This window comes from Blastomyces dermatitidis (genome assembly GCF_000003525.1).
Source record: "Blastomyces dermatitidis ER-3 genomic scaffold supercont1.5, whole genome shotgun sequence".
Taxonomy (NCBI): Eukaryota; Fungi; Ascomycota; class Eurotiomycetes; order Onygenales; family Ajellomycetaceae; genus Blastomyces; species Blastomyces dermatitidis.
In genome coordinates this window covers 3,736,064-3,751,241 of record NW_025544778.1, presented here as the reverse complement: position 1 = coordinate 3,751,241, position 15,178 = coordinate 3,736,064, and the positions used below count along the sequence as shown (strand labels likewise).

Here is a 15,178-nt window from a genome sequence, read left to right as displayed (position 1 = left end):
AAACTCTCAACTATCTAAGTTTTCAAACTTCAATTCTTCAGCTAAATGTAAATAGAATTTGAATTCTCAAACTTCTGTTAAGATTAGAGAATTGAGAAATGACTCTGATGATAAACTAGATATAATGTAAGCAGTTGAGATTTCTACTTTTCAGAACAGTTATAATCTACTATCTGATGATAGTGATTAGATTCTACTCTACTCTCTTTTAGTATAAATATACAACAAAAACAATAAAAAAGATTTAAAAACTCTTCAAAAATCACATTTATTCAAAATAATGTGAATAGAAACTCAAATTGTATTTATTCTTATCTTCAAATTATATTTGAATAAAAAGTTGATTTTATACTGCTTCAGAAGCTGAATTTTGATGCTGAGTAAAAATATGTCATTTCTCATTCAAGCTACTACTGCTTTTTATCTCAAAAGTCTGAGATAAAGTCAAGAGTAGTGATCTATGAAAGAAAGAGATCAAGATATCAATTTAATCTAAGATTTGATATCATGTCTGACTCTGATATTCTGGTGAGTGATATTATAGATAAAGAAAATGAGTTTGATACTATACAGCTTATAAATATCTATAATGAAAAGTCATTGAAGAAAAATAACAATATCTGAATAATTGATAGAGAATTTCTGAACTTAACTTTATCAAGAAACTCTATAATTGCAGGAGATTTCAATGCATATCATCTCTGATGAAATTCAGAATGTAAGAGAGCAGTGAGAGCTAATAATCTGATTGAATGAATCTTTGAGCATTCAATAGATTTGGTTAATAAGTCTGATCAATAAACATTCTTTAGAAAAGATATGAAATAGAAGTCTATTATAGATCTAATCTTCATATCACAAAATCTAATGAAAAGAAGACTTATAAACTGATTTATTAATTCAAATAAGACATCAGAATCAGATCATAAGATTATTCAATTTGATATTGAACTGAGTGAAAAACAAATGAGTGAAAATCCTCTTCTCTCTAATCAGTATAACTTTGAAAAAGCTGATTAAAAAGCAGTTGAAGAAAGCATAAAACTGTTAAAATCTGAAAGATAGAATGAGCTATATTGAAATTCTGATCAAGATATCTCAAATGAAATGCTTAAGAATAGAGTGAAGCTTATTACATCTATTATTCTAACAAGTGTTAGAGATAATATTTCAAAAAGAAAATCTTCTGAGTATTCAAAATCTTGATGAAATGAGAATATCTTATCTAAAAGGAAAGAATTAGCTACTGCTAGAAGAGATTGAAAGAATGATGTAATATCTGATAAAGAGTTCAAAGCTGTCAGAAATGAATATTTTTCAGATATTAAAAGAGCTAAAACAGACTGCTGAAATAAATTTCTTGAAGAAGTATAAGAGAAGAAAGTTTTTAAAGCTTTTAACTATACTAAAACAAGAAGTGTAGTAAAACTTCCAGTCTTAGAATATGAGTTTCAGAATGAATCATATACAGTAAACTCTTTTGAGGAAAAATATCAAGCTTTTATGAGAATTCTCTTTCAGAAGTCATCAGATTCAGATTCAGAGAAGAAGAAAAAGAATATATCACTTCTTAACTACATTAATGAAAATGACTGAGAATGGTCTGATCTTACACAAGATAAATTAGAGTCAGCTATCTTCTCAAGTTCTGTTAAAACTGCTGCAGATCCTGATTCAATTAATCACTTGATTATTTAAAATACATATTTCTACTTAAAGAATGAATATTTTGAGCTCTTTTTCAATCTCTTGAAAAATGAATATCATTCTGAATACTGGAGAGAAGCCACTGAAGTGATTCTTGTAAAACCTAATAGAAAAACTTCAATTTCTAAGTCATATAGAGTAATATCTCTATTAAACTGCCTAGAAAAGGTTTTAGAAAAGATAATAGCTACTCAACTATCTTTTATAAGCTCTATAGATGATTCTCTTTTATTCAGTGAATAAATGAGAGATAGAAAACAGTGTTCTGTAATTGACACTGTTCTCTCAATTGTTCATAATATTCAAATAGCAAAGCATGAGAGTCTGGTCTCAACTGCAGTTTTTATTGATATAAAAGAAGCATTTGATCATGTTTCAAAGTCAAAGTTAATTCAGACATTGAAGATATTAAAACTGTCACTTTCTCTAATAAAATGAGTTAGCTGTTTTATATCTAAAAGAATTATATAACTCTTCTTTGATGAAATGAAATAAGATAAGACTGAGATAAAAATAGAAGTCTCACAGAGATCTTCAATCTCACTCATTTTATTTGCAATATACACTGCATATCTATTCAAAAATAGAAATATGAGAATAGTGTGATCTCTGAGTTATGTGGATGATATTGATCTAGTCTACAGCTCAAAAAATATCAAAGAGAATTTAAAAGTAATTGAAGAAGCTGCAAAGGAAATCTTTGTTAGAGCAGATATCAATCAAATTCAATTTGATATGAATAAAACTGAGTTAATTCATTTCTTTTCTAGATTCAATGAGAAAGAACTATCTCTAACTCTTTTAAATAGAGAGATTAAACTCAGTGTAAATATCAAATGATTAGAAGTATGATTAAACTTCAAGTTGAATTTTAAATATCATATTCAACAAAGAACTGTCAAGACAGAAAGACTATTGAACAACATAATCAGACTATCAAATACAGAGAGAGGTCTATTCTTTCAGACTACGAGACAGTTATATATAGCCTGTATTACATCAGTAGCTGATTATAAAGTTCAAGTTTGATGAAATAATCAAGAGAATTTCACTGAACTCTTTCAAAGTCTGCAAAACAGAGCCTTGAGAAGAATTCTGAAAGCATTCAAATCATCTTCTATTAAAGCAATGGAAATTGAAGCCTCAATTCCTTCTTCTACTATTAGATTTGAAAAGACCTGTATGAACTATGCTCTGAGAGTTGTAAAGATGAGCTTAAATCATATAATCAGAGAAAGAGTCTCTTCTTCATTTTCATCAATTAACTCTGAAAATGAACTGGATTGAAATAGATTTCTTGATTGAAATGAAAATAATTCTTCAAAGAAAATGCCTTCTCAACTGTACAGACTATGCTCTCTGATTAAAAATCAATTTTCTTCTTTAAATATTGAAAAAGTTGATCATGAGAAGTTATCTCTCTGAAGAGAAAAGCTTGAATCTCTTATAGACTTATAAATAAGTGAACTATCAAAAGAGAAAGAATATGAACAGCATTTGAAGAGAATTTCTACAATCAATATAAAGAACTCTATTCTGATTTATTCAGATGACTTAAAAAATGAGAACTTGAATAGATTAGACACAGACATTGCTTATACTGAAGATAATATTAATTTTATCTCAGATTTCTGAAATCTAGGCTCTGAATGTGAAGTCTTTGATGCTGAACTATTTGTAATAGTGAAAGCTTTCAAACTCATTGAAATAAAATCTTATAAAAGAGGAAATTGTTTGAAAGAGATATGAATATTCTCTGATAGTTAAGCTGCTTTAAAAAGACTTAGAAATAGTCAGATTTATAATGATCAAATGAATCTTGAACTGATCTTAAACTCTGTTTTGAAAATTCAAAAGAGAAGAATATCAAAGCTGATAATTCATCTTCACTGAGTTCCTGCTCATATGAATATTCAGAGCAATGAATTGGCTGATTCAGCTGTAAAAAAGAGTGCAGAATTAAGCAGATCTATTCAAAAAATTATGTCCTGGTCTTTTATAAAGAGAAAAATAAAAGAATCTTGTTTAGACAAGTGAAATGAAAGCTGACAGAAACAAAAGAAGAGTATACATTATTCAAGATTTGAAACAAAACTCAAGTGAAAATCTTGTTCAATTAAATGTAAAAAGAAAATATTCTCATCTATAATACAGCTGAAACTAGAACATGGCTATTTCAAATCTTATATACAAAGATTTAATGATAGATTTGACTCAATAGAATGCTCATTCTGTAATACAAATGAGAATTCTGAGTATATTGTAATACACTGTGCATTATACAATAGTCTCAGAGTCAGATTGAAAGAGAAGTATAATCTAAATTAATTAAATATGAGATTCTTATTCTCAACTGAGACAGGAATTAAATACTTAATAGACTTTCTATCAGAAACTCAAGCAGCTATAAGAAAATGACTAAATTCAGAATTATCTGAATATGAAGAGAAGGAAATTAATCAGATATAGTCTGTTAAAACAGCTATACACTCTCTTTTAATAATTTGTTTTGTTATAGTCTCTCTTTACTTTATCTTTTTCTTTATCTTTTTCTTTCAATTTCTTTCTATCTATCTATTTAATGTGTCTATCTTTGAGACTGTGTTCTTTTTCTCTTTTCCTTTGTCATGATATTGTCAAATGATTTCAAAGTTTCAAAAGATGTTAAAGCACTGCAATTTGTAAACAGTTTTTGTATTCTGAGCTGGAATTTTCTGATTTTGTATATCTGAAATTGATGAATGTATAATAGTTAACTTTACAGACATAGAAAAAACCCTGAGAACTAAAAGTTCTCAGGTAGATGTCATAGTCTCTGACTGTATACATCTATAATTGAAGAATAATAATAATAATAACTATCTGATGTTAAAACTGTGTAATGGAATCAGTTGAATTGATAATGAAACTATCAAAAAATCTGGTCCTGATCTCAGACACGGTTACACAGTCAGTCTAGTCTCAACACCTGTATTTCCTTCTGTATAATCAATACTTAGCCTGTATTTAACATCACATAAGAACTCATTATAAGCTCTGCTTGCATATAAGTATAATGAAAGAATAATAATAATAATAATAATAATAATAAATAAGAATAACTTATCTTTATAATATGAAAACAGAGAATTGCTGTAATTATTTATTCTAGTAATAAAGATCTGTTTTCTTGTGACGGGCTGCGTTTAATCAATTATATAGACTATTCTGTTACACGTCACAGATTTCTATCACTTCAATTCTCAGTTACTGATTCTTAGCTGAAAATCTACAAAATTTCTATTCTTTCACTCTGAAGCTTTACTATGTATAAAAACCTCTATTCTTTCACTCTGAAGTTTCACTGTGTACATTACTGTATATATATATAAATATTCACTTTAATTACTAATTCTTATACTTTCTCTTTCTTTTCTTCTCTAATATTTTTCACTTTTATTATATAAGATCTATATCTTAATACTGATTTATTTAGTGTAGACTTTCTATATTTGAAAAATATTCATTATCTTCTCATTAGAAATGATTATTTATCAAGAAGATATCTGAATGTGTAATAATATATAAGAAAGAGAAATAATCAGTTAAAGTGAATACTAAGTTCTTAGATAGAAGCTTGCTCATCAGTCACTCTGACTCTGTAATAAGATTTTACAAGAGAATATTAGTAAAAGATCTGAGAGTTCTGACATTTCAGATGTATAAAATATTCATATAATTACACTTCTTCAGATTTTATAGATATCATACATTTAATAAATGATATAATTATGTCTAATAATAATATGAGAGAACTCTTGAATATGAATATAGAAGTAATATCACAGTAACTCTAAGTAATGTTAAAATTACAACAGTAATAGATAGCTGATATACATGTAACTCAATAACTTCAATATAAGAAAATTTAATAATTAACTTAACAAGAAACTCATGCAATTTCAACATCTATAGAATTGAATATAAAAGCACTGAAAGAACATTTAGATACTTCTATATATTTTAATACTTTCAATCTTACTCTCTACTCATTATGAAGAATGAAAATACTTATAAAACTGAGTATAGATTAAGATATCATCAGTTCACTAATCAATTAAAATTAATATATCAATGAATAATTGAAGAATTGTGTGAAATAGAAGTTTCATTCATGAATAAAAGCATGTGAATCAGTGTTATATATTATTATTATTATTATTCTTCAATTATAGATGTATGCAGTCAGAGACTATGACATCTACCTGAGAACTTTAGTTCTCAGGGTTTTTTCTATGTCTGTAAAGTTAACTATTGTACATTCATCAATTTCAGATATGCAAAATCAGAAAATTCCAGCTCAGAATACAAAAACTGTTTACAAATTGCAGTGTTTTAACATCTTTTGATACTTTGAAACCATTTGACAATATCATGACAAAAGAAAAGAGAGAAAGAACACAGTCTCAAAGATAGACACATTAAATAGATAGATAGAAAGAAATTGAAAGGAAAAGATACAGAAAAAGAAAAAGTAAAGAGAGACTATAACAAAACAAATTCTTAAAAGAGAGTGTATAGCTGTTTTAACAGACTATATCTGATTGATTTCCTCCTCTTCATATTCAGATAATTCTGAATTTAGCCATTTTCTTGTAGCTGCTTGAGTTTCTGATAGAAAGTCTATTAAGTATTTAATTCCTGTCTCAGTTGAGAATAAGAATCTCATATTTAATTGATTTAGATCATACTTCTCTTTCAATCTGGCTCTGAGACTATTGTATAATGCACAGTGCATTATAATATGCTCAGGATTCTCATTTGTATTGCAGAATGAGCATTCTATTGAGTCAAATCTATCATCAAATCTTTGTATATAAGATTTGAAATAGCCATGTCCTAGTTTCAGCTGTATTATAGATGAGAATATTTTCTTTTTACATTTAATTGAACAAGATTTCCACTTGGGTTTTGTTTCAAATCTTGAATAATGTATACTCTTCTTTTGTTTCTGCCAGCTTTCATTCCACTTGTCTAAACAAGATTCTTTTATTTTTCTCTTTATAAAAGATCAGGACACAATTTTTTGAATAGATCTGCTTAATTCTGCACCCTTTTTTGCAGCTGAATCAGCCAATTCATTGCCATGAATATTCATATGAGCAGGAACCCAGTGCAGATGAATTCTCAGCTTTGATGTTCTTCTCTCTTGAATTTTTAAAACAGAGTTTAAGATCAGTTCAAGATTCATTTGATCATTATGAATCTGACTATTTCTAAGTCTTTTTAAAGCAGCTTGACTATCAGAGAATATCCATGCCTCTTTCAAACAATTTCCTCTTTTATGAGATTTTATTTCAATGAGTTTGAAAGCTTTCACTATTGCAAATAGTTCAGCATCAAAGACTTCACATTCAGAGCCTAGATTCCAGAAATCTGAGATAAAATTAATATTATCTTCAGTATAAGCAATGCCTGCGCTCAATCTATTCAAGTTCTCATTTTTTGAGTCATCTGAATAAATCAGAATAGAGTCTTTTATATTGATTGTAGAAATTCTCTTCAAATGCTGTTCATATTCTTTCTCTTTTGATAGTTCACTTATTTGTAAGTCTATAAGAGATTCAAGCTTTTTTCTCCAGGAAGATAACTTCTCATGATCAACTTTTTCAACATTTAAAGAAGAAAATTGATTTTTAATCAGAGAGCATAGTCTGTACAGTTGAGAAGGCATTTTCTTTAAAGAATTATTTTCATTCCAATCAAGAAATCTATTCCAATCCAGTTCATTTCCAGAGTTAATTGATGGAAATGAAGAAGAGACTCTTTCTCTGATTATATGATTTGAGCTCATCTTTACAACTCTCAGAGCATAGTTCATACAGGCCTTTTTAAATCTAATAGTAGGAGGAGGAATTGAAGCTTCAATTTCCATTGCTTTAATAGGAGATGATTTAAATGCTCCCAGAATTCTTCTCAAGGCTCTGTTTTGCAGACTTTGAAAGAGTTCAGTGAAATTCCCTTGATTATTTCACCAAACTTGAACTTCATAATCAGCTACTGATGTAATACAGGCTATATATAACTGTCTCATAGCCTGGAAGGATAGACCCCTCTCTGTATTTGATAGTCTGATTATGTTGTTCAATAGTCTTTCTGCCTTGACAGTTCTTTGTTGAATGTGATATTTAAAATTCAACTTGGAGTTTAACCATACTTCTAATCATTTGACATTTACACTGGGTTTAATCTCTCTATTTAAAAGAGTTAGAGATAGTTCTTTCTCATTGAATCTAGAAAAGAAATGAACTAACTCAGTTTTATCCATATTAAATTGAATTTGATTGATATCTGCTCTAACAAAGATTTCCTTTGCAGCTTCTTCAATTACTTTCAAATTCTCTTTGATAGTTTTTGAGCTGTAGACAAGACCAATATCATTCACATAACTCAGAGATCGCACTATTCTCATATTTCTATTTTTGAATAGATATACAGTGTATATTGCAAATAAAATGGGTGAGATTGGAGACCCCTGTGATACTCCTATTTTTATCTCAGTCTTGTCTTGTTTCATTCCATCAAAGAAGAGTTGTATAATTCTTTTAGACATGAAACAGTTAACTCATTTTATTAGAGAAAGTGGCAGTTTTAATATCTTCAATGTCTGAATTAACTTTGACTTTGAAACATGATCAAATGCTCCTTTTATATCAATAAAAACTGCAGTTGAGACCAGACCCTCATGCTTTGCTATTTGAATATCATGAACAACTGAGAGAACAGTGTCAATTACAGAACACTGTTTTCTATCTCTCATTTGTTCACTGAATAAAAGAGAATCATCTATAGAGCTTATAAAAGATAGTTGAGTAGCTATTATCTTTTCTAAAACCTTTTCTAAACAGTTCAATAGAGATATTACTCTATATGACTTAGGAATTGAAGTTTTTCTATTAGGTTTTGCAAGAATCACTCCAGTGGCTTCTCTCCAGCATTCAGGATGATATCCATTTTTCAAGAGATTGAAAAAGAGCTCAAAATATTCATTCTTTAAGTAGGAATATGTATTTTGAATAATCAAGTGATTAATTGAATCAGGACCTGCAGCAGTTTTAACAGAACTTGAGAAGATAGCTGACTCTAATTCATCTTGTGTAAGATCAGGCCATTCCCAGTCATTTTCATCAATGTAGTTGAGAAGTGATATATTCTCTTCCTCTGAATCTGAATCTGAATCTGATGAGTTCTGAAAGAGAATTCTCATGAAAGCTTGACATTTTTCCTCAAAAGAGTTTGCTGTATATGATTCATTCTGAAACTCATATTCTAGAGCTGGAAGTTTTGCTACACTTCTTGTTTTAGTATAGTTAAAAGCTTTAAAAACTTCCTTCTCTTGTGCTTCTTCAAGAAATTTATTTCAGCAGTCTGTTTTAGCTCTTTTAATATCTGAAAAATATTCATTTCTGACAGTTTTGAACTCTTCATCAGATATTACATCATTCTTTCAATCTCTTCTAGCAGTAGCTAATTCTTTTCTTTTAGATGAGATATTCTCATTTCATCAAGGTTTTGAATACTCAGAAGATTTTCTTTTTGGAATATTATCTCTAACACTTGTTAGAATGATAGATGTAATAAGCTTCACTCTATTCTCAAGCATTTCATTTGAGATATCTTGACCAGAATTCCAATATAGCTCATTCTGTCTTTCAGATTTTAACAGTTTTATGCTTTCTTCAACTGCTTTTCAATCAGCTTTTTCAAAGTTATACTGATTAGAGAGAAGAGGATTTTCACTCATTTGTTTTTCACTCAGTTCAATATCAAATTGAATAATCTCATGATCTGATTCTGATATCTCATTTGAATCAATAAACCAGTTTACAAGTCTTCTTTTCATTAGATTTTGTGATATGAATGTTAGATCTATAATAGACTTCTGTTTCATGCCTTTTCTAAAGAATGTTTATTGATCAGACTTATTAACCAAATCTATTGAATGCTCAAAGGTTCATTCAATCAGATTATCAGCTCTCACTGCTCTCTTGCATTCTGAATTCCATCAGAGATGATGTGCATTGAAATCTCCTGCAATTATAGAGTTTCTTGATGAAGTTATGTTCAGAAATCCTCTATCAATTGTCCAGGTATTGTTATTTTCCTTCAATGACTTTTCATTATAGATATTTATGAGCTGTATAGTATCAAACTCATTTTCTTTATCTATAATATCACCCACCAGAATATCAGGGTCAGACATGATATCAAATCTTAGATTAAATTGATATCTTGATCTCTTTCTTCCATAGATCACTACTCTTGACTTTATCTCAGACTTTTGAGGTAAAAAGCAGTAGTAGCTTGAATGAGAAATGACATATTTTTGCTCAGCATCAAAATTCAGCTCCTGAAGCAGTACAAAATCAACTTTTTATTCAAATGCAATTTGAAGACAAGAATAAATGCAATTTGAGTTTCTATTCACATTATTTTGAATAAATGTGATTTTTGAAGAGTTTTTAAACTTTTTTTGTTGTTTTTGTTATATATTCATACTAAAAGAGAGTAGAGAAGAATCTAATCACTATCATCAGATAGTAGATTATAACTGTTTCAAAAAGTAGAAATCTCAACTGCTTGCATTATATCTAGTTTATCATCAGAGTCATTTCTCAATTCTCTAATCTTAACAGAAGTTTGAGAATTCAAATTCTGTTTACATTTTGCTGGAGAATTGGAGTTTGAAGACTTAGATAATTGAGAGTTTCTTCTTTTTGAGCTTGCAGTTGTGAGTTTACTAGCTTGACTCTTCTCTTCAGTTCTAGATTGACTTTGAGCTTCATCTTTTCTCCAGTTCTTTTGAGTTCTAGGAGCAAACATACATTCTTTTGAGCTAGATACATGTTTTTCTTTGCAATTAGAGCACTTAAGCAGAGTATGTTGACAAATTTCACCTCTTTTTGAGCATGTTTCACATTTATGCTCACTAGTTTTGTGATCTCTGGCACAGAATGCACATTTTGAGTCTCTAAAACATGAGATTGCAAAGTGTCCATATCTTTGACAGTTTGAACACTGTGTTTGAGCTTTGAGATTCATTCTTGAGTCTTTGTATTCATGAACTCTCATTTTCAAACCTGCTACTCTTACTTCAGAGATCTTTGACTGTTCAAGTGTTTTTATATATACTAGAACAGAGACATTTCTCCTGCTTTGTCTGAACTCAATTGAATTTAGTCATACAGGCTCCTTTCTCAGTTGAATGGAGTTGTATTCTTTCAATTCATTTTTGAGAAGTAGCATTCCTTCTTCACAGTCAAAAATTTCAACTGAAATATCATGAAGAATGAATTTGCCCCACTTTTCATCTCTTTCAGATAGAATTATTGTGTTTAGCAATGATTCTACTGCTGACTTCCAGAGATTCTCATTCTGAATAAGGAATTCAGCACTGAATTCAGGCATTGTAGTCAGAATAATAGAGTTTCCAAAGAATGATGGCTCAATTGAAGCTATAACTGGTTTTTGAACTTCAATATCAGTCATCAACTGAGAAAAGAACTGCTGATTAATTTCATTTCTGATTCTGAAAATGAGATTTGAGTTTAGCTTGTTTCTTTGCAGAATGTCCTGGTTTGAGACTTTGAGAATGAGTCTTCTATTTCTAGAGATTTGAAAGTTTTTCTCTTTTTGCATTTTCTTTTCCACTTTTCTATGAATAGAGGCATGAGCAGTATTCTTCTCAGTTTTCTCAGGATTTTGAGCAGGTTTTGAGACAGCAGGTTTAGAGACAGCAGATTCAGCTGCTTGAGCATATGTTTTCTTCTGATTCAAAGAAGAAGAAGAAGTAGGAAGAAAGAAAGAAGAAGAGTAAGATGAAGAGTCAGTGATTGTACTAGGAATTTTCAAGGTTTTTTGAACTGTGTTTGAGATTCCAAGTTTGACCTTGATCACCTCCTGTAGTTGTCTGGCCTGAGCATGAAGAATTAACAGAACTTCTTCATTCATCTCACTCAGACACTGCTTTCCAAGAATCTTGCTTGCTTTTTCAAGTTCCTGTATTTCAAGAACTTGTTGTTTCTCTATTTCTTCTTTCTTTCTTCTCTTCAGAATTTCAATCTCAGAAATAGCATTTGAGAAAGCATCTTTTTCCACATCAACTGAGTGTATTTTTGAACTCATTGTTTTCACTCAATGAAAAGTTGGTCAGACTGTTTCAATTGAGATATTTCTAAGTCTGTTTTCAATTGAAAAGTTGGTCAGACTGTTTCAAAAGAAGAATAAAAGACTTTTGTGTATAAAACACCTGATTTTTTTCACACTAGTTCAGTAACTAGGTTAGATTTTTGAAGAGAATCTAATAAACTAAAATTGATTTTTAAGATAAATCAATAAAATCTTTACAATCTCTTTCTTGAGATACAGTGAGGAAAAGTATGATATCAATTGATAATAAATCAGATGATATGACAGTTTTTGAGAGAAAAACTGACAAAAAATAAATCAATTTTTTGCAGAGAAATTGATTAAAACTATTCAATTTTATTCTAAATCATCCAATTCTCCTCACACAACAAGTGTGCAACTCAAATCAGTTAATAAAGAGTGTAAAAAAGAATTAAGTATTAATGAAAGCTCTTCAGCCACTGAAAAAGTAATTCTTACTTAAAAGAATATGAAATTATGACAGAAAACAACTCTGTTTTTAATTCTTTGTAAGAATATTGTGTAAAACCCAGAGAAAAACACCTTACTTTTTCAAGAGAAGTAAAAAACTATTTCTAAGATCTTTTTTTTTTTTTTTGCATTAACTGCTGCAGAAGAATGAGATAGAAACTGCTAAGATATGTACTACTGTATACCCCCTACCAAGACTTTCCCTCTTCAGGGTCTTGATATTATAGAGAATATAAGTCTGTTTCTATATGATAATATAAATATTGCCAGCGGGATGTAGAGGAACTGGTTATTTATATCTCAAAATAGAAGACTTTGTCAATGATTATATCAATATAGAGTTAATTCTCAAATTCAATAGAAACCTAGTGTTGCTGTTCTCAATCCCTTGCAGAATCTATTGAATATTGAGGTATTAAAACTAGATTTAATATATCTCACTGTGCAGGGATCAAAGGCTCAGTCAGACCTTGGGGTATACTGATTTTATAGTTGTTGGTGTGCTGTTGACTCGTTGTCCACTGGTTATGTATTGAATACTGTTGCCGAGGTATCTTTTTAATCAGTGTTATAAATATCTAACAATATTATCAAATATCTTGATATTCTGTTTCAAGACACTGTCATACAATAGAAAGTATTAGATTGATTACAGAGTATTTAACAGAGAAATACTTCTCTTATAACATTTATCTCTGACTTCAATATCAAGATCTTAGAAGCAGATGATCAATCTTAAGAGAATTAAATAAAGATTAGTATGCTTAAGAAGATATTAACTTTCAAACTCTTACAGACTCTTATAAGTGTAAATAAAGACCTAACTTATAAAGACTTCTACACACAGCCTCAGTGACTGAATGGTTAATGCGGTCACCTGGTAGCGCCTTGGCGTGGGAAACCAAGGTGTGTGAGTTCGAAACCCGCAGGGAATACATTAAATCCGGAACTCAAGCACCTCAGGTTTCTAATAAATACAGAGGTGTACAAATCACTTCAATAAAATCACTCTATGTTCCTGAGCTGAGAAGTTATTATCGCATGTATCTAATTGTCACTTCTTTGTATTTTCTATGTTCTTGTTATCTTGATATGATCTCAACACCTGTATTTCCTTCTGTATAATCAACACTTGATCTGTATTTAACATCACGCAAGGACTCATCATAAGCTCTGCTTGTATATAAGTATAATGAAATAATAATAATAATAATAATAATAATAATAATAATAACTTCTACACACAGCTTCAGACATTGAATAATCATCTTATCAAACTCAAGAGTATACAGAACAGTGATAGAAGATGTTATACTTACATACTTACACTGAGAAATAATTCAGTTACTTATATATCTGTACTGAGAAACAATAATAATGATACAGATGCTATGAACTGAGTAGACTTAAATATCTATATATAAGTAAGAGTCTCTATTATCTGAACAGGCTTCTAAGTCTCTGAGATTACTTCTGAAGAAGTCACTGATCAATATTAATAAGAAGTGTATATCAACTGTAATTAATCAGAGTATATTACTTTTAACTGTTAATCAGTCTACATATCTTCTCACTTAAAGAATGAATCAGTGTCTGTTCATATCAATCACATTACATTAGAAAAGAATTCAGAAGATAACTATGAGAATATCTCAATGAAACAGAGAAAAGATTAACTTCTGTTTAAATTTATAAGCAGAAGCTTGAAAAGATCAGATAATAATAATTTAAAGAGAAAATAATAACAAATGTAATTCTTATATCTACTGTGATAGATAATATATATAATATGAAAGTTATAATTGTTGGCCCTTACGGCCGTTGCGGTTAGCGATCCCACTAGATCACGTGACCCACCACTATATTATGTTCCTGTAGATAGATCTATTAATACAACCTTCAACTATTCTACAGGTTATAGTCTGAATGGCATGTTTTTCTTTTTAGAATGTTGAATCAACATTTTTGACATGAATAGTTCATCTTTTTTGAAAAGACTCTTACTCTTTATTAGAGATATTTCATTTTCCCTGAATCTGCCAGTCAGTGAATTCATATACTTTATTTTTTTTGAGAAAGCGCGTTCTTCATTGTGAAGGATATCACTTTTTATCTTTTTTTTTTACACATCTAGAAGAAGCAGAGTCACCTTGATATGAGTGATACACCTGTTACTCCAGAGTTCAGCTCAAGGCTCAGGACCACACGCTTCACTAGATGACTCATTGATAGAATGATCACTCATTATGAGGAAGCTTCTGACTTGCAAGATGAGACTGAGGTCAGTTTTTACCAGAGTATGAAATTTGATGATGAGACAATGAAGGAACTTCAGAACAAAGAAAAGCAGAGTCAATCTCAACATTCATCTACAGAATCTGTTCATTTCAACTCATCAAATCCTCCACTGTTCCTCACCTCTGAAATGCTGACTTTTAATAGTAATCTGAATCAACCTATCTATTGCACCACAGGCAATCTTATGAATCTTATGCAGATGATGCTACAGAATCAGATGGCTGTGGCTGAAACTACTCAACATCTCACTACATCTGCACAAAGAGACATCACAAGAGATGAGTTGCAGAAATACCAGAAGGAAGTCAAATATGCACTAGACATCAAATCAGTGATCACATTTGATGACTCTAATTATGAAGCCTGGCATGTTAATATGTTAGCTGATGTGAAAGTTATTGATGAAACTGACATTCTATTGAGAACTCAATGAGAATCCCCTTTTACACATCATATCAACTCTGAGAAGTGAAGAATCTGTTCCAAGTCTCTATATAGATGTATGCTATTGAGT

General features: G+C 29.8%; 1 protein-coding gene across 1 annotated transcript; it reads right to left on the bottom strand.

Moving 5' to 3' along the window:
* Window positions 1–10,926: 10,926 nt before the first annotated feature.
* Window positions 10,927–11,871, bottom strand: BDCG_17115 (uncharacterized protein; the record flags this gene model as incomplete). Its single annotated transcript, XM_045426273.1, has 1 exon — window positions 10,927–11,871. The coding sequence occupies one exon, from the start codon at window positions 11,869–11,871 to the stop codon at window positions 10,927–10,929; it is 945 nt and encodes a 314-aa protein (XP_045281235.1).
* Window positions 11,872–15,178: the final 3,307 nt, after the last annotated feature.